This window comes from Accipiter gentilis, chromosome Z, assembly GCF_929443795.1.
Source record: "Accipiter gentilis chromosome Z, bAccGen1.1, whole genome shotgun sequence".
In the NCBI taxonomy this organism is placed as follows: domain Eukaryota; kingdom Metazoa; phylum Chordata; class Aves; order Accipitriformes; family Accipitridae; genus Astur; species Astur gentilis.
In genome coordinates this window covers 76537965-76559206 of record NC_064919.1, presented here as the reverse complement: position 1 = coordinate 76559206, position 21242 = coordinate 76537965, and the positions used below count along the sequence as shown (strand labels likewise).

The 21242-nt window shown below is 40.2% G+C and overlaps 1 protein-coding gene across 1 annotated transcript in view; it reads right to left on the bottom strand.

The window, feature by feature from the left end:
• ADAMTS12 (ADAM metallopeptidase with thrombospondin type 1 motif 12) overlaps positions 1–21242 on the bottom strand; it is a 175590-nt gene that overhangs the window by 25408 nt on the left and 128940 nt on the right. The window contains exons 15-17 of the mRNA XM_049796008.1: positions 17112–17356; positions 15594–15735; positions 6289–6415 (exon numbers count right to left, since the gene is read on the bottom strand). Coding sequence (XP_049651965.1) covers positions 6289–6415; positions 15594–15735; positions 17112–17356 — 514 coding nt within the window. The remainder of the gene's footprint in view (positions 1–6288; positions 6416–15593; positions 15736–17111; positions 17357–21242) is intronic.

The following is a 21242-nucleotide window of genomic DNA, read 5'->3' as shown; positions in this document are numbered from 1 at the left end:
TAGCTGCCTTCCATGATAAGAAAGGAGGGCAAAAATTTCTGGGTTTCTACTACTGGAGAAGCATTGGCATCAACCGTGACATTTGCCTAAATATTTACCTTTATACTTACAAACCAGAAACAACAAGTATAGTCTTTTTCCTTCTAGTTTATAGTGCCCTAGGCAAGAACATAGCTCCAAGCTGCTGTACAAAAAATCTGGCCCAGCTGTGAACACTAAGACACAAAAGCTCCTAGACAATATTACTTGTTCCTGAGTTTTGAAGCACATCATGACAAAACCTTATGCTGAAAACAAAACAGGGCTATATTTAGAAAACACCTTTCTAGACAGAAAGACAGAAAAAATTGGTTTTGGCTTTACAGCCAACACCACTCCATTGTATTTTTTTCCTTTTAAGGTCAATGAACTTGGTGCAAAATAATCCCATTCTGATAAATACATCAAAATTCAACATCCAGTTTTATAACAGTTTTTGCTCCTTGCTTTGTCTCCCATCTTATTGCATTTCTGGCTTCTTCAGTTTGCTGAAAATCCCTCTTCCCTTTCCTCTGTAGTTTCCATGTTCCTTCTCTGTTTCCTGATTAATTTTTTCTTCACTTGTAAATAAGCTGTCACTGATGTGGGAGACACTGATACCTATTACTAATAATTTATAAAAAAAAAAAAAAAAAAAAAGACTCAGAGCAATCAAGCTATGCACACAGCTCATTTGTGCAACCATCTGGTCTCCTTTGGGGTACCTACACCTACCTTCTTTCTCTTTAGTTACGTATACATACTGCATTTCCTTTTACGTTACCCTAGAAGCTTTCTGGGGCACAGACTGTTTTGCTACATGCTCTAGAATGCAGCCCATTGCCGCCACAACCCTGTGTGAGGCCTCTGGACATTGCTGTAATAAAAGAACACATTATTTTTCTTCTTCTCCTGCCTGCCTTTGGATTGTTTCTTGCTCTTCCAGGCTTCTGCAAACAAAGAAAAACTAACAAGCAGTTAAATAGAAAAAGCGAGTGCACCTCAGAGGAACAGAGCAATAAAAAGAGAAAAAATGTATTATTGCAACCTGAATCAAGCCATTTCAGGGTGGTTTTCATCTCTTGCATCTTCTTTCCAATTTTATCATCTCTATTATCTTGTAAATTGCTGACACTTAGGCACAAATGCAACTTGAAGTATCTGAATTGCCCTATTAATTTTAATGGAACCAGATCACGTATTTCAAGCTACAGACACGCTAAGGTGACCCCTCCACCCCCATCCCCCCACCATTTTCAAATGGCTCTGAGTGACGGTTCAGCAGTTTGCAGGTTTAAATACCGAACTCCTAGCAATAAATTATCAGAGCTTACTACAGAACCTGTCTTGGTCAGCTGTAATGGTGTGTAATTCACTATCGCACACAAAACATTTTTAAAAAGTCACAGAAGAAAGTAAAGTGCTCCGAAGTTAGGAAATCCCGGAATTAAGATTTTGTCCTATTGCACCTTCATGGTCAATCTTAAATTACATTTAGTCACGTAACTTTTTCTATAGAGTTCTTCCTCATTCAGTGCAGGTAACACAGTACTATTGAGCCAAGTGGTTAACTGCCTTACACTGTGTTTATCATACATACTTCCAAAAACTCGCTCTGACTGAAAGTTTATTCTTATTAGTAATGGGAGTTTCTGATAGTGCATTTTCCTATTTCCATTCTAGGGTACACGCCCATACCTTAAATTCTCAAGCATGAGAAACTTAACATGGAAGCACATGCACTCTTGTCTCGTCATGGTCCCCACTGAGGACTTCTGAACTGTGGTATCCCAGCTGAAGGGGAAGAAAGGCAAAGCAAGGACAGCAGAATATCTACAATCCATTTGTCTGTTCTGGTACAGGATGCCCCAAAGCAGGTCTTGGACCACACAGAAGGGAGCAGCACCTGAGTGACTGCTTTGCCAAACTGTCTTTATCTTGGAGCTTCTGCTGTCTCCCCACACTGCAGACGCATAACCAAAATGGGAGGCAACTGCTGAGCACACATCCAGAATTGACACAGCAATCTGAGATACAAACATGCAACTCCTAAACTGAAATGATCCATCTGTCGGACCTCCCAACTGTAAGCTGAAGAGTGGAGGGCACTGCCAGACTTAGCTTTGGGCAGGTTATAAATAAGGTTTTCTTTAGATCACACATACATAGAGATGCTTGGCAAAGAAAAGGATATGAGGAACAAAACTAGTAGGTAGCTGTGCTGATTGTGGTGACAGACTGGGACAAGTTGGTGGAAACTGAAGCCTGACGGGAGTCGCTGTCCAGTATTTTTTCCTGCCTCTGGTTTCTGATGGCATTTACCACTACAGCAACCGAGTGGTTCTTAAATATTAATGCATCACCTGGTCCCTGCAAAATGACAGGACTGTCTTATCTCCACAGGCAGGCATGGCATGGAAAGATTGTGGTAACAAACAAACAAGCAAGCAAAATACATAATTTGGGTCATTAATTTTTGTGAGCACTAATTTTCCCGAGCCTGTCGAACTAGAGAGCAGTCTGTCTGGTGAAAGCATAACCTCAGTTAGTTTTCAGCTGCAGCTGCAAGTGCTCAGCTCTTCTGCAATCCAGCCTGAGACAGAGGTAAGCAGAAAATCTGATTTTTGCAGGTGGCATTCAGCTGCCTTAAATGAGACCCATCTCTTTTCCTCCCATGCTGAGTTTCCAAGGTCTGTAAAATGTAAGGCAGGGCTCAACAGCTTTGTCCATTATATAATCCTCATCTATACCTAGATGATATGTGCCAAATCAGGTGTGGATCCTGTTGAAAAAGTAGTAGCATGGGATTTTTGAACCAAAGTTTGCTATATTCACGTCTATGGGGCTGAATGCTCCCACCCTACCACCATATTGTGTCACACCTAAAGAAAGACTGTATTCTTTCACTATGATTTGTATAGCATCAGACACAGCAGACACCAACAGGGCACTGATTTTCACTCTGTATTATAATAGGAACAAGATTTTCTATTTTTATTAAGTTGTTGGAGTCTACTAAGCAGTCTGGAAGCAGGACAATATAGTAACAGCACACAAAAAACAGGAGATCCCAAGTACTTGTAAAATAATCTGTTTATGGTTACTCTGTTTAAGTGGGTAGTCAGCTTAAAAAGGCTTCAGGCAATTTTCTTTACAGGGGAGAGCAAAACTTTTATTCACAACACTATAAGTAGTTAAAATCTCACTCTTTTTCTTCAAGCAGTACCTATTAATTTTTCTCACTAACACCTATGGAGCTAAACACCTACCTACCAAAGAAACGTATAACTGGAAACCATATTCCATAGCATAACATGGAAAAAAAGAATGCATTTATGCTACAGTCTTGCTCTAATCCTGCTAAGCAGTATCACTCAAGTTTTACATGAGAGTTGTATGACATTTTAACTCTCAACTGTTCAGCCATCTTTGACTCAGAACAAAATAATGTGGCATACATGTATTACAGCATTCTAAATATTTTACTTGTTTTGCTCCAGATTCTTTTAGTAGAAAGTGTGGGGGAAAACAAATGTGGACAAAATCAGCTAACAAACAAGAATGTTAGGACTTGGAGTTCTCAGAAGCCTGTCATTTAAACAGTTTATAATTATGTTCCTGAAATGGATTAATGAGAGAAGATCTTTTTTGTAAGAATCACAATTATTATACTAATGTTATTCTTTGCCTGTAGCTACTGTTTAATAAATTATCTAAGTCCAATTTAGTGGTCTAATAGCTAGTTTCATAGTAGCATGTTTTCCATCAATGGGATTTGGCAGATCATAGAAGGGAGGGTTATGCAAGATAAGATACTTGTTTTAGATAGGATGTTCCCACAAAGAAAGTGGTTTGCTGTTGGGAAGTGTGAGATGATCTAACAGTTTCAGTCCCATGGCTACACCACTAACCAAAAGTCTCCTGCAGAGTTAGATTTAACAACACTGTCCTCAACTCTAGCACAGAATTTAGCCACCTTTCTCTAGAGAACACTTGTTCTTCAGCAGCTTCACATGAACTCTCAGTTATGCTGCACCAAGCCATATGGGACAGTCATACCTTCCTCCAACATTCAGATTTTCTTTAGAACCAACAAACAACCAAACTGAACTAAGTCCTGTCTTGCATTTCAGATGGAGATGTGTAACTATCTGTCCAGATTAGAGGTGACACATATGACATGGAAAGTAAATACCAACTAAATCTCATGCTGGGACTACAGCCTGGAAGAGAGACCAGATCTACAAAATGAAGGGATTGGGAAGGGTCACTGGAATTTACTCTTCACTGCCAACTCTGCCAACAGAAGAACTCAGGGCCACCAACAGAAGCTAGAGAGAGCCAGGTTCAAAATAATTAAAATGAGGTGGTGCTTCGCACAGTAGGCATTAAGCTGTGGAACTTCTTGCAGAGGAAGTTGTATACGATAGAAGTTTTACAAGGTTGCAGAGAGAGGCTGGAAAAGTATTTGGAAGAGAGGTCCACTGGAGGTTACTGATTAGACAAGACATGAAAGCCTCTGGAAATACTCTGAATTAAAAACAGTTGGAAGCTGGAAGAGTAATTAGAAAGAGATATAATTTATGCTTGCCTTGCCTTTACTCTTCCTTAGGCATATAAGCTCTGGTGGGAGCCAGAACGGGCACTTAGATCCTTGGTCAAACTACTACAGTCACTCTTCTGGTATTAGGAGAAAAATAAATACAGAATGTGACTCTAGAACTAAAAATGTATGGGCTTCCTGCACTGTATTTTGTCAGTATTTTGCTATCCTCAGAAGGGTAAGTAGGCCTTTCCTCTGCAGTACAGAATGAGCTTGAGAAGTATCACTCAGGCTGGCAGCATATGAGAGTTTTTCTGCCTGGCCTGCAGAAGAGCTTGGTTCACATGTTACATAATTCTACAATCTGTCCAACAAGGGACAAATTCTGCTCCCTCACTTTCAAGAGCAGGTCTGAATAATTCAGTCACTTACAACAAACAGGATAAATTGAGCTCATTTGTAACTCTGGAATAAATGGCACAGTTTATACATGCTATAAATAAAAAACATCCCCACGCATGTGGGCAGCCTCAGCTCTTAACTAGTCAACTGGCTAGTAAGTTTGATCTACTGTCAACTGATGTCCTAGCAATCTACAAAGAATTATGAAATGCTGGTGGTTTATGCTTTTATCAGTCATTTATAGACGCTGCAAGTGCAAAGATGTAATTCCCAGAGCAGGCATCATACACTGTTGTGAAGATACTTGGAAACAACTAATAAAACCAACTGCCATGCAGAATTTTTTACATTAAAGCTTCATGAAATTCACTGTCAGCAAATGTAATGTGATACACTTTATGGGAATCATTGTCATGACTTCGATTTGATTCTGATCTAACTAAAATTACTACGGAAAGACTGGTGTACCATTGTGAACAGCATGATAAACAATTTCCAAAGACAATGAAAGACAGAAGCAAGATGTTCCAGTACCTAAAGCATGAAACTAAACCCAATATTGATCCCTTCCGGCAAATCTGTGCCTATTTTACAGGACCACATTTCTGCTGTGACCTGGAATGTTTGCTGTGGTTAGTCTTTCTTACTTTACTTGCTAAAATAGTAGAACAGAAAAAACAGAGATGAAGAGGAATGAAAATAATGTTATGGGAATGGAAAAAAATGTTTCCCATGTGATCACAGAACAAAGCAAGCTGCCCTTTGCTGAAAAGGAAAAATAAGAAGGGACAAAATAAAAAGACACCAAATCATAAGTGTTATAAAGGTACAATAATTAGAGTTATAGAAGTGGGCATTTCCACTGATCCTCCCTCACAAAAAGAAAAAGAAGTATAAAAAAATATTGAAAAACAGTATCAAAAGGCTTAAAAAAACCTCTCTGGAAGTTAATTTCTGGAACACACGGTAATACATTATCACTTGAGTTAAGACAGGAATACAATTTTTAAAATAAATAGGAATTTATATCATTTTCAGGCATACCTGCACCTAAACTGACCAAAAAGAGTATCTATACACATCAGAGAGCAATCTCTGCCATTTCCAGCACAGACTGCTCAGTAACTTGCATTGGAAACCTCTTAGGGCAGCTCACTCCTTATTTGTCTGTTACTGGGTTTCTGCCACATTGCTCTGAAACACTTGGGAGCTCTCACTATGGCAGCCCGTAGATGCCACACTAATCTGGTATTAGAACCAACACTTTCCTTTGAATAAGGCTGCTTGGTATTTTGCATTACCAGAGCCCTCCCATCATCGGTTACCTGGGCGGACAGTCCTTTTCGTAGCATTTCTTTTGTCGCGCATTTGGCTGTGTTGCTGGGTCGCAGAAGGAGTTTTTGATTACTCCACTTCCCTTCCGCATGCAGTGGGCAATCTGGCGCCGCACCCCTGCAAGAGAAAGACAAAAAAACCCAGAAGAGTAATCCCTGCAGGTTGGGGATGAGCTGCAGAAATCCTCTAGACTGCAGAATACACCCTGGTCGTACTCCACATCCCAGAATACAGTAACACCTGTGAAAGTCAGTTCTGCTGAATGTCTGAGCTAAGTAAGGGATGAGCATCCTTTAATCAAACTGAAGAGGCGTTAAGCAGAGCACTTTTGGATCAGATAGCTCAAGCAACAAATTAGAAAGCACTTTCCTTAATCTTAATTTAGTTGTCAGCCTCAGAAAAGGCTCCTGCAGGCCCTGAAGCAGGACTGAACAGCTATGAATGGGTCTTGGATTGCTCACAGACAGAGCAGCATCACACTATTCACAACAATATTTTTGCTGATCTTTTCTTTGTATTTCTGGGAAGGCTGTTTAAGTGGAATACAAAATGGGGTATATGAGCAAAACTATAACCCTGTGACTTAATTCTGAATTCCACTTTTAAGAAGTTTTGGTACAAATCTTTACTGAAAATGATGATGCTAAAACATAAGGGAGAAAATCTTCTGTTTTCTAAATAACTAATACACAACACTCATCACAAGAGGCAAACCACAGTGATGAAGAGACATAGAGAGACATCCCATACCTACAATTTGGGCTATTTCTTAACAGTTCCACTTATAAAAACTCCACTCATTTAACAGCAAGGAACATGCACCAAAATACTGCATTACCCTAGTGTGAATCTAAAGAAAGCCAGTTTCCAGGGGCCTGCTTTCCAGAAAGTCCTGCAATAATTTGAGGTAGGTCCCATGCTGCAAACCCAGTGTAAAAAAAGTATTGCAATATTACAGTTTGAAAGGTTGTAGCTAGGCTGATATAGAGACATTAAAATAGTGACATTAGGCTGAAACAAATCCCAAAGGACTAAAAAGACTGAAGAAACATGTTTATTAACTCTTCTAAAATTAATTTACAGCAGTTAATATGCAGATGGTAGGTCACTGTAGCTCTGCAACTTTTATCCTTCTGTGAAGCAAAGGGCCTAAGAATGCTGTTATTATGGTGTCAGGGATAAGTGTTAGGCTACTTTGCAGTATGTTTAGGAATCAAGCTCTCCCTTGCCTCAGACCTCCTAATAACTAGTGTGGGAAACTATCTGGAAGATTAAGAACAGTAATCCATAGATAATAATACTTGGGAAATATGAAAATATTCCTCTGTACAACATATACTTATGTTCACCTATACAGCAATGTCCCCATATATGGCAATTAAAACATATTTCCTAAAATTTCATGCTAGCATTACGGCTGTCTTGTTTTAAGTAATTTTACAGCATTCAATTTTTATTTCCTCTCCAAAATTTAACAATCTACTTGTAAAAATAAATACAGAAAAGACAGAATGCCAACTCTAATACTAGGAAATCCAAAGCTAGCAACAGAGACAACTTTTGGTGGGAGAACTGAGCACAGACTGTATGTGTGAAGGTGACGTTGTAGTCAGATATTACTGAAAAAGGCCTCCATAACACAAGGAAATTAAAAACTTTCCATGCATATTTAGGACATTCCATAGAAGCAGATGGAAACCTGTATCTCATTTTTATAGCACTATATTGATAGATTTAAGACATCAGGTTTGTGACATTGTGAGGAAATGCTATAGCTTTTAAAGTACTTTCAGACCTGCGACTGAGACATACAAGAAAATTACTGGCAACATTACAGGTTTTGATGACTGTCTTCTCCAGTTATACATGAAGATTACTTTGCTAAAACAAGGATTAGTTTCACCTAGAAGGGAGGATTAAGGGACTGCAGCCCTGTGCCCCCATTAATACTCTTCCCTGAGGCATTCAAGCTCCAGGGTACACGATGTGGAAGTAGCTGCATGACTGCAGCATGGCTGGAGGTGGCTCTCCTCCGATCCTACAGGACTTCAAGCAGTAGAAAGCTTTTTGGTTTAGTGCAGGACTCCCAGTGAGCAGTGCTCTGTTTTATGCTATGAAAAACGTAACTGGAATACTTACAACCTTCCTGCTCGTTGTAAACAAAGCAGTTGACAGAAGTATGTTTCTGTCCCTTTCAAAATCATGATATGTTGCTGTTACAAGATGCACGTAAGATAAGAATTCCTTTGCTTTAATAAATTTTTTAGTGTCATTTCAGCTGCTGTAATTCACTTTAAAGCCACTATAAACCTTAGCAAAAGTTTTGTTTCGAGGCTGTACATTCTCATAAAACATTTGCTGGTCGCTGGCATCAATAAACTTATTTATTCACACAAACAATTTTTATTATGGAAGTTATGTGAACTCCCACTGCGGTTTCAAAATCTGGAAAGTTTTAGGATGGATGGATGTATTTAAATAAGCCATAAATGCACAGGTTTTTCATCATGACTGTATATATTTCAGTTCCAAAGTTGGAAGGAATCCTGTATGCATATATTGATACATACATGTATATGTCTGTATACATGTAATGACATAAAGATACACAGATTTTTTTTTAGCTTGAGCAAGTTGAACTAGAAAACATTGCAAAAGTAGAAAACCAGCCACCTCACACTGACCCTGCCCTACCAAACATTTACACAGTTACATAACTTAAATGTAAACTCTATTTAAGTCGCAGATTAAAAATTCTAAATATACTTAAAAACTAAGTAAAATTGGGAAACCTAGATGCTATTTCTATAGGGCTCTGAGAGAGTAGCTGTTTTCCTCCTTTCACCTCTTTTACTTCTCTCTGACCTCAGTGGTAACTAGTCCATGCTGACAACTGTTTTGCATGCACACAGATGCTGGCTGTATTCATCAGCACCTTGCATCTGTGGTCATAATCCCACTGCAAAGATCCTGCTTCTTCTGCTGGAGTGGGAACATCCCATTCCTTTTTGCTCACCTTACCACTCATTGCACTGTAGCCCTTCCCACACCCATGTTTCTTTACACAGAGGCGTACCATCTTGGCTCTGTGAAAAAAACCCTACAAATATTTCTGGGGAAAAAAGAGGAACCATGAACGACAACAGCCAGACCAAACAATGGTCTTGATTTCACTAAATCTGCTCAAAGATTGCTTCTACCCCTCTGTACCACTTCATCCTTAATGCAGGACTTTTCAGATGGGAGGTTGACCCACTCAGCTCCTGATTTTTCACAGTTTGCAAAAAAGGTGCCAGTTTAAAATCATTTGGGTGTGGAAGGTTTTTGAAACAGAGATTAGAAATCTGTTGGCTGCGTAGCCATCAGTGTGGTCAAAATATAGGCTGAGAACAACAGAAATGAAGGACCAGAAGCAAACATACAAAATGTGTATGCAAAAGAGTGTATTTGATTGTAAAACTAATTTGAACATGTAACTGTCACAGTTGTGCATCAAATCAGATACTCTGCAAGGAGTTCACTTCAGTATTTGAATGAACAAATTATATTCAGTGCATGCACACGTTATGTACACAAGAGCCAACCTTTACATTCTTGGTGTTATTAAACTTAGACCCATAAGTCTAAGGAAAGTCAAAGGAAAATACCGTGACCTTTGTTTTCTAAAATCAATGCTACAAGTTTAGTACTCCATTTCAGTTCAGGAACACCTGGAGGTAATTTTGCAAAGTAGCCCTGGTAAGTTGCAAAGGATTTAGAGGGCACATAACAATTAACACCCAAACAAACCTTACAGTTAAGTCCTTTTGTAAAGCTTTGAAAATTTGCCAAAGTGATGGGTTAACCCTGGCTGGACGCCAGGTGCCCACCAAAGCCGTTCTATCACTCCCCCCTCCTCAGCTGGACAGGGGAGAGAAAAATATAACAAAAAGCATGCAGGTTGAGATAAGGACAGGAGAGATCATTCACCAATTACCCTCACAGGCAAAACAGACTCCGTTTGGGGAAACTTAACTCAATTTATTACAAATCAACCAGAGCAAGATAATGAGAAATAAAACCAAATCTCAGAACACCTTCCCTCCACCCCTCCCTTCTTCCCGGGCATAACTTCACCGCCGGATTTCTCTACCAACCGCCCCCAGCGGCACAGGGGGACGGGGATGGGGTTTACGGTCATCACACGTTATTTTCTGCCGCTTCACCTCCTCAGGACGAGGGCTGATCACGCTCTTCCCCTGCTCCAGCGTGGGGTCCCACCCACGGGAGACAGTCCTCCACGAACTCCTCCAACGTGGGCCATTCCCACGGGCTGCAGTTCTTCACGAACTGCTCCAGCATGGGTCCATTCCACGGTGTGCAGTCCTTCAGGAGCACACTACTCCAGCGTGGGTCCCCCACGGGGTCACAAGTCCTGCCAGAAAACCTGCTCCGTGGGCTCCTCTCTCCACAGATCCGCAGGTCCTGCCAGGAACCTGCTCCAGCGCGGGCTTCCCACGGGTGTCACAGCCTCCTTCAGGCATGCCCCTGCTCCACCGTGGGGTCCTCCATGGGCTGCAGGTGGAGATCTGCTCCACCATGGACCTCCCTGGACTGCAGGGGGACAGCCTGCCTCACCATGGTCTTCCCCATGGGCTGCAGGGGAATCTCTGCTCCGGCGCCTGGAGCATCTCCTTCCCCTCCTTCTGCACTGACCACAGGGTTGTTTCTCTTACATGTTCTCACTCCTCTCTCTGGAGGCTGTTTCTCCGCATCCCAACTTTTTCTCCTTCTTAAAGATGTTATCACAGTGGCGTTACCAGTATCACTGACTGGCTCGGCCTTGGCCGGCGGCGGGTCCATCTTAGAGCCGGCTGGTATGGGCTCGCTCTCTCTCAAACACAGGGGAAGCTTCCAGCAGCTTCTTACAGAAGCCACCCCTGTAAGCACACACCCCTCCCCCCCCCCCCCCCCTACCAAAACCTTGCCACACAAAACCAATTCAGCCAATTACTGATGTTATCTATGGAGAAGTAAATTGTTGAAGTTGCCTAATATTCTCCCTTAGTTGCAGCTGGACTGCGATTTGCTCCTTGTTACGTTCTCGAAGCTACTTCTAAGAAACGTGATTAAAGCCTTTAGACAAGGAAGAAGGATTTATACTTGTAATTTCTAATTGACCATTATTTAAAGAATGAATAATGGGTAGTTGGTCTAGAACAAAAGCTCAGTGGGCATTTAAATTAATCTTCCTATAAAAAAGCTTAAGAGCTTTACATGCTATCTTGACAGTAGGATCTGGAGGGACAGGCTCTTGGCCAGAGGGTGCAGCAGTTTGCAGGACACTGTGTGGTGTGTGCACATGCTGACTGCAAAGCAATTCCCTTCTGCATAAAGCAAATGACAGACAGAGTCAAACTGCCCTGCAGCGAAGACAGAACAAGGCTCAGGATTTTTACTATAAATTATCCCCTTCAGCATTAGTTTGCCATGAAATAGATTGCTGTGTAATTACCAAACTATTTTCTACATTGCAAACAGTTATCAGGTGTTGCAATGTGTTCTCCTTTACCCTGCATGCAATATTAGGTATGTCTGCTACAGAAAACATTGATTTTTCAGACAATATTTTTTACCTGTTAAATGGTGTTACTGTAGACTGGCCAGAGCCACTCTTTGAGACTACAAAGGACAGGGGCACATGAAGGAAATGAAAGAAAACATAAGCACATTTGCATCTTTCTCTTTCAGTTGCAATGGAGTTGGAGAAGGATATGGGTCAGGGCACAGTGTGGTGCTACCTTGAGGCCAAGAATCTTTTAGAAAATATATTTAGGGATCTTCCCTGGGTTAATTCTGAGAAGGGACAGCTTCAGTCTACAAAGATATTATTCATCACTGGGACTTTTTCCAGGTACATTTCCCTTGGATAAGAAGCTGTATCACAGGGCTAAACCTGTATTTTTTCTCTTAGGACAGATGAGGCTTTCATGCATCAGTCCATTGCTGTGCCTGTAGCCCCATTTGTCACTCCCTAACTTAGCTTCACTCTCTCGGCTCCAGAAAGCATTTGCTTGCATTGCCCTGCTCTCTGTGGCTACAAAAACTGCCCTTGGATTTACTGCTACCATATTGACCAGTTGTGGTGAGAGGGCCTATGCCAAATCTTTAGGCAGGTCCAGGTTTGCCAAGAGAACAAAATTCTAAGTAAGGATCAATTTCTCCCACTGGCTGTGGCTGTCAAAAGTTAGTTTAATAGTTCACCTTCCTTGGCCCTCCTTTTTATCCTGAAAAACTATTGGTTTATTAGTCACCAAATCGTAACTGCAAAATTCCTTGAAGATTATTTTACTACTACCTTTAGTCTAAATAAATGCAACTTATCTCCTGGACCCCCACTGTAGGCTTGTCTTCAGTAAGACTTGTCACGCAGCACACTAATAGCGGAAGATGATCTTGCCTACTTCAATGCACTTTATCTTACAAACCTTCCAAAACTCTTCAAATGCCTGAGATTTGGCACAACAGGTCTGTTACTGCCAATGGCAATAAATTCTGAATCTAAACAGAGTGTACGTTCAGATAAAATCAATCTCATCATTCAAAGCCAGAAAGAAGTCCTGTGGAAGTCAGAGAAGGGTGTTACTTAATCCACCAACATTGGGAACATTCAGTTCTGTTGTTACTCTGCCTCCTGGTGCTGAACTGAACTCGGGGCGGGATCAAACCACAATAATGCATAACCGTGTGAGACCTTCTGGTTCTAGGTCAATGATCACTACCGTGCCCATATTCCCTGCTAAACATAGCAAGACTTGTAGAGTTTCCAAATTTCTGTAATGATGGAGAGTTAACATTTTCCAAATACACCTTCCCTGCTGCTACGCCCTTTTTTAATGCAGCAAAGCTCCAGGTATTTTTGCTGATGTGTTTCTGCTCTGATCATCTGGGCATAAACCTGCTATATTACTGCTCCAGTGTGGTGCTTAGGAGGGCCAGCTAGCTCAGATTCAGTGCCAAGCTAATATGACAACACCACAGCTGGTCCACATTCAGACAGCCCAGAGCACCACCAGATTAAGCATCAGGTACCTACAGAACACTGCAGACAGACTAATATCAGAGCTCTCCTGGTTCAAGTGATGCACTGAAGCTCTGTGCCAAGGTTTCTTTTTTTTCTGGGCAGGGAGTAAGCGACAATACCCTCCCTGCATCATATATTAGCAGATCACATCCTCTTTTAGACCAGTTCAGTTACTTCTATAAATATATGTATGTAAGAGAAAAGAGAGCAAAAGGTCTATTAATTTATTTTCTCATGTCCATGAAGGAATGTAGAGAACTGGGAAGGCTTTCGTGCCCATTTTGAACTGTGATCCACCTCTTGGTCCCCCTGCAAACTCATGTCAGTAAGTCCACAGTCTTGCCTGAAACACATAATTTCTACTTAAGCACAGAAAAAGCCAATGAGCTCAAGAAATATTTATTAAGAGCTCAAAGACAGTAAACAGTGGAAGCCACTTATTAAATAAAAACTGAAGAAAACCCCTATCCTGCAGTCCTCTATTTAAGTAATCCATGTGGCAGTTAGAAATCAAAGCCAAGTCACAAAGTTCTTTAGCCAGAAGGTAGTACACAGGGTTATAATTCAATTAGTGAGAACCAGTTCTGGGAAAAGTGCAGCTGATGTAAAAAAACCCCAAAAACCCCAAACCAACACCATAAACAGTCTAATAACACTTCTCCCCCCCCCCCCCCCCCTTTTTGTTCTCACGCTAATTGTTATATTAAACACTATTCACAGCTAGGTATCAGAACCAAAATATACAGCATGCAACTAAGCAAAACACTTGTTTTGGGTACCTATTTAAAGAAAATGTTTTGGGTTTTTTCCTATTAACCAGAAAGAACATGGTGGTTTGTGCTGAGTGGCTCGTCTCAAAAAAAAACCCCAAACCAAACCACATTAATATTTGTACAGACATAATATATAGATGTATAAACATCTCTATAATATGTCCATTATATATATAAAATTTTTTTTTATTATATAGGAATGGTATTGGGATGGGATAATTTACACTAGTCTTCTAAAATTATTCTTTTAGTCTTCTAAAATTAAGGCCATTCATTGTCCTTTGTTCAAACCACTAGAAATGCGTTATTGCAGTATCTTCCCCAACAGGAAAGATCAAAAAATTATTACTCCTGTAATCATCACTGCTTCTAGAATCCCAATGGGATTTGTTACAACATTTGTCTTTTTCTTTCCTTCTGGAAAGTAGTTAAAGAAGGCAATGATCAGAAAATACAGACAATAGCCTAGCATTAGAAAGAGAAAAGGTTTATTTCATGTTGTTTGTCCAGTGGCTGTAACATTGATCTTCTACTGTTCTGTACTGTTTTCACACAGACTGTCAAAGAACAAGGTTCCCATCCTATCTCCAGGACCCGTCTTCTGTCCAGTGAAACTCAGGCACTAATTCAGACAGAAGGCTGCTGTCTCTTCCCCCCAGGTGCAGACTTCCTTTCACACACAATATTTTTCTTATCTTTTAAAAATTATTCTTGCAAAGTATGGGCAAAAACCTTTACTTTTGTAAAGAAACTTTCAGTCTTTTTATCAGTATTGTTGCTTTACTGCAAGCATTAACTTTATCTCATTGATCTGTTAACTGCTTTAAAGAAAGTTTTCCTGCTAGCATTTTCTGTGTGTTACCAAAGGCAAACTTCTAGACCTGTTGTTAATCCTACTTCATGGGCATCATTCTGCTTGTCTGGTTTAATATGCTGCACAGAGCTACCATATAACTGCAGCTGTTCCCAAGCCATTGTACTGAGAGTGCCAGAGACATATAAGTTCTCAAGACCGATTTAAATAATTATTGAGAAATACACAAAAAGCATTGTTGCCTACCAAGGCAGGACAGAAATGAAGACTATTTTTTGTAGTCAACATATTGGAAAGACTCAGCAGGGAAACAAGAGCAGGTCATAAATTAGTATTGCTGGGAAGTAGGATTATTGTGAAAAATATTGACAATAAATTATGAGGAAAAGAAAATTGTAGTTTTTCATTTTGGTTCACAGAGGTTGAGAATTTCAGGGCAGGTGTTATAGAAACATATTTGCCTTAAATGCTTTAATAACATTTTATTTGAAAGCCAAAGTACATTATTGTAATGATGTGATTTGATTTCCCATCAAATGCAGCTTAAAGAATTTACTTCTTTGAGGATGCTGTCTGCATTACTTAAAGATGAGATTTGCCAGTAATGAAGACAAACATTAATAGAAAAAGGAAGTAAGGAATTACCTCTTCCACAGGTAACACTGCAGGCTGTCCAGTCTCCGTACTGCCAGAAATACTCTGGCTCTCCAATCTCATTCTCATTACTTTCTTCTTTACGTACAGTATACTCATAATGGATTCCAGGGTTAGTTTCTTGAAAAAGTAGCTGGAAAAAGAGTGTGGTTTATTTAATTACTTATGATTTTAATAATCTACTGGGCCAAAGCTTTCAAAGCGTGAAAACAGAAGAATCAGCAGGGTTTAAAGCAGCCCATTTTGAAGCCTACTACCAGTTCAGAAAAGCAGACTAGCAAAACTTCCATTTCTCCGCTGCCAGTGGGATATGTGTATCTTTCTAAGAAAGTTGCTTGTCAAGCACTTTTGCAAGCACAGGTGGGAGTAAGTGGGTCAGCATAATTGGTATGCTATTGACTGTAAGAAAAGATAACACAAAGTCCATCCAAGGCACTGCCAAATGTGCTGCTGATTAAGAGCTACTGCCTATCACCATTATAAATAATAATTTCCCTACTCTTCTGAAATAGCTGTTACAAAACAACCACTAGGCCAGAAAACTACAGACTTTATTCAGACACTGCTTTAATAGTATTTTCAGTGTTTCTGGGTTAAGAAGGAAAATTCCAATTGAGAAGAGCCACTCAAGAAATTTACCATTTGGCTGGTGAGAGTGAGAAAAGAAAAACATCAAGGCATAAAAGACTTCAGCAATGAACTTCTACTCTTCCTCCTAATCGTATCTTTGACCTTGTTACTGAAAGTGAAAATTGAGCACCCACTAGATGCGTCCTCTCACCAGACATTCAAAGTGTGAAAGTGGCTCCCATCACACCCCTAATACTTCTTTTAATTGCATGGTGTATACAATGGCAAAAAAACCCAGGAAAGATACATTCAGAGAACAAAGGGGCAATTTAAGACTATTTTTGCAGAATTAACAGAAGCTGGTTACATTTAAGTTAGAATCTATAAAGCAACATAAAAGAAACAAAAGGGAGCAACCCCAGTGGATGCTAAATGGATCCATTTCACTTACCATAAGCTATTAATTCATTTTTCTAATGCTGCATTTTCTCACTCAGTGTAAACTGTCACTTCTGTCAGCCTTCCCTAGCTCTCACTGTTCACAGCCTGGCATCAGCTCTCTTTTTGTGATAGTTACTTTTCATGTGGGTCTAGTTGACATCACAGCCTAAGCTGGCACAAGACACAAGGAAGTTTGGGCAAAAGACTAACCAACTACAGGTGGCAGGGTCCCTATTCTAGTGGTACCACTGGATTATACCAGTCTTTAATAATCACCAGACTATGATACTGGACACCTATTTTCAGGCAGGATGAACAACCCTCTCAAGCAAGGTGTTTATTTCTCTCTAAGCCAGCTCAGCTGATTTTCACAAGACAGCATGCTAATAGAGTGGTTTATATACAAATGCACGTATTTTTCCAGCCTCAGTTACAGAGCCCCAGCACATTCTGCTGCTATCCAAAAGCAGCAGGTTCTGCTAGTGATCTCCTATTTACCTGAATCCATATTGATTCATTGGTGGGTCCCGGAGCAGTCAGATTTTCTAGATCCCCTATTCTGTCATACTGAAATACCGTGCCTGCCACTTTGTATTCACCATTCCACTGGATGATAAAGCCTCCATTCAGGTAATATTTTTCTGGGTCTTTGCTTCGCACAGCAAGGAAATTTCCTGCTTCTGCAACTTCCATGACTTTGATTCCCCTTGCACCTTTCGGAATTAGCCCGATATCAACATATCCTAAGAGACAAGAAAGGTTTATGGAGGTGAACAACAAAAATGTCATTGCATTTTACTTGTGCATAAGATTATTAAAACATCAGCTTTGCTTGAAAATATATATAAATGTGCTATCACAGAGCTTGTATTTCAGTTAGTTAGTAGTGTGACTTTCCAAGCCAGGTTTTCCAGTATCAGTTGGGGAATACGAATACACATTGTGTTTAGGCAGTAACAGTGGCATTTAGAAGGGATATGGAGGTGAATGACTTTCCGAGCTGCACCAGGGAAAATCTACTCCACAGATGACCATCAACATCTCCATAACCACACCCAAGGGCTCCGGCATATGGCAATGTGAGTAATCTGCAGAAATGCCAGCGAGTCCCAGCAAGTTAACAGTCCTTTGTGGGAAAGGTCTTTTCAATTTGCAAGGAACTTTTTCATCTGTCACCAATGTACAGGTATGTACATAGTTCCATGTACCTTCTCTTGTCATTTAACTTCTCCACGAGTGTTTCCCATCGACAGCCTTGCTACAAAAACCTGAATGTTATTCAAATGCCTCAAATTACTATGATCAGCTGAACACGTTTTTATGAACTTCTGATTTTCATAAGGAAGTTCAACAGCTCTTCATGTATAAAGTTATCTGTAAAAAAGTGATTTTTGGTATGTGTGTTAAGAATGGACCCAGAGCATCTATTACAGAATTTTGTTTGCACGACAGGCAATCTATGACATCAGGCTCTGTGCTTCTCACCTTACAGGGAACTGCTATTGCTATTGCTACTGAACTGTAAAAACAGGAAATTCACGTAGAAATTTGAACACAAACTCAGATTGCTTTCCTGCTGTTTCTCCTGGCTGGGCTTTAGAAATTGGATGGATGACAGCTCTACAAGCAGGTGCCCTGGGAGTGTGAGCTGCAGTTTGTGCTGGCTTACTTCAAGATTGGAACATAGGTTGTTCCCCAGTTCTCATCACACACTGCTGAGGTCATGAATTAAATTCTGAGACTCGCATCCTGTTCACCTTTCTTGTGAGATAAGCTTATCACCTTTGATTGCTCACTCACAAGTGAGATAAACCACACTGGGCACACTAAGTGATCTTCAGTATCAACACTCTCCACCTACCAGAAGTACTTAAATGCTGTACAACAACCTGCTGTCGTAAATAAGTGCCCCAAAGTTTTAACATCTGAATTTTCTTTGCAGCTCTTTTGTGGGGTGATAAGTATTGGTTCTAATGTCCTATGTTGCTTATGGTACAAAAAAGGATCTGTCTACTTCAAGCCCTTCCTAATTACATGAATAATATATAATTATGTATGTATTTTTTCAGTTATTAATGTTCAAGAGGGAGAGTTTTCTGGATATCACCTTTTGCAAGTTTCCTAGACTGACTGTGGAAATTCAAACTTTTCAGTCCTTCATATGTCAAGGGAACAACAAAATCTGGAGGATTACTGAACAACTTCTATTATAGGAAACGAGCAGTCTAGGTCTATTATAAGTAACCAAGTTCTAATGATTCTCCCAAATGTTCTATTCATTTAGTGCAGAGGACATGTGTTGTGAACACAGTGTGTGATCGTTTAACTAAAGACTTGATTAGAAGGCATACTCACAAGTGGGCCAAATTAACACAGCATGGAAAATCTTAATTGTGTCACATCCTGAGAGTTTGGCTTTGCAATGTTGGTGTCCTTTTCCAGCAGGTTTTTTTTTCAGATGTAATCAGAGTAACATTTGTTCAAAACACAAAGTATAAAACCAATAAACCATAATTTTCTTTCTGTTGAAATAAAAATTTGTATCCTCTCAAGTTTTTTGCATAATTATTTTTGTTTGAATCACCTGCTGTTGCTCATAAACCTGATTTTGAATGTATTGCAACTGTCTGCTGATAGATGTTACCATTTGGTCAATGTATCATACTCCCTTCTCCCTGGCCCTCCCTTTTTTGACTAGCTAAATTACCTCCTGATTTCCCAGAACCTCAGATTAATTTCCAATGAATGTTATCTGCTTTCGAAAGCAAAGCTAATCACCAGCAAGCTTTTGAGTTTGTCACTCAACATAATAAATTTTTGTTTAAAAATGATGTGGATAGTGTTTATATAATTGTTCCTAGTTATACGGTTTCATCTGATAAGGATCTAGAGATCTGAGATGCAATAACAGTCAAAATGTCAGCTGTCTAACCTACATGCTACGCTCATTAAATCCTGGAGCATCCATACTGTGGGTGCTACCACACACTCATGAAATGGCAACTCTCAGATGCTATTAATCTCTCCCTTTTTAATTAAAATTAAATCCATATGCTCCAAACACAGATGAGAGTACAACATGAATAAATTCATGCAACCCTTGTTGTAGGCACAGCTCCAGCAGGACTGAAGAGCTTGTTTCTCTTTTCCCATTGCTGTGAGAGAGGAGTAATTCACTCAGCTGGTTAGCACAGTATTGCAGGTCAGATGATAATCAATCTCCTTACCACAACAGCTCCCATCCTGCTCTCCAGTTTGTTGTACGTGTGAGGTTCTCTCTCTTAAAAATACATGCTCCTGAGGCACGATCTTCCTCTAAGCCAGGCTCTAGGCACTACCACAAGAATATTACGTGGAAGACAGCACAGGATCCTGGTGGCATATTGGGTTTGCAAGTCAAGGTACAGTTGCATACAGCCTTCTCATGGAATAGAGGGAGCACTGCAGTGTGTGATGGTAACGGGAAAAAAATTGTAGTCTAGAAACAGACTCCTAAGTGATGATCCAGGAGACCTTCCAGTCTCTGAGATAACTAACTGCACCATGGCTATGTCCAGCCTCCATCTTGGGGATCTGATCCTCACAACCTCATTCCCCCTTTTTGTTATCCATTTACTCTACACTCCCTGCCCTTGACACAGTCCTAAACCCCTGCTCCTTGTGCCTCAGTCTTTCTCCTATTCCAATGCTCCTCCTCATCTAGCAGTGCAATTTATTCTCCTTCCAGAAGAGTTTGCACACCTTGCGAACGTTCTGCTATACACAATACTACTTCACAGTCATCACAACAACATGAATAACAGGAATTTTGACTTTTAAATACTCTTACCTCAAAATAAAAGCACATTTCTTCTACCTTAACATGAGAGCTTGTGACTTCTTTGCCCAGGCCTAGACCCTGCTTTGCAATGCCCTGCTCGTGTTGCAACATTTCTGCCATAAGAGTTCTGCTGAAGCAACTTGTATGATTTTCAAATGAAGCTCCTGAAAACGAGGTGACCAGATACTTGCTAATATTAGTGTTAGTAGCTGAGACCATCTGCACACATCAGACCTCTGATTTGTTTTCCATCATGAAACTCTAATGGAATCCATTACACAGACAATGCTGCCATTCTTGCAGCTGTGTTGGGAGCCCCTGGACTGCTATTCCTGTTTTGCATCCACAGGAAACACAAAGAATTTTAAAGAAAATCCAAGCAATAATACAGATCTTAAAACTTTTCTTTCTGAACATGAGGCAGTAAGACTTCAGGTAAAACTAATCACCCTGCCATGCAGTGAAAGGCTGAATTACTAAAACTCTTTCCTAGCATTTCATTAGTCTGGTCTGGCAACTTAAGTCAACTTGCAGACAGAATACACACTGTTGCAGCACCAGACCCAAGAAAGGCTCTGCTTGACTCGGGTTCTGAATAAAGCTTTAAATCAAAATGTATTAGCTTTGATTTTCTATTTCTCAGTGCCATTAAACATAGAAAAAACTCTTCAAATCTTCCTTGCCAGTGACTCGCAGCTTGCTTTGGTCCAGTTTTGTTACCTATACTGAATTTATGAGACTGAAGACTTTGTATTTACATAAACTGTTCAGTAGCTACTCTGGCATAAATCTGTACTGCAAGACAGAAT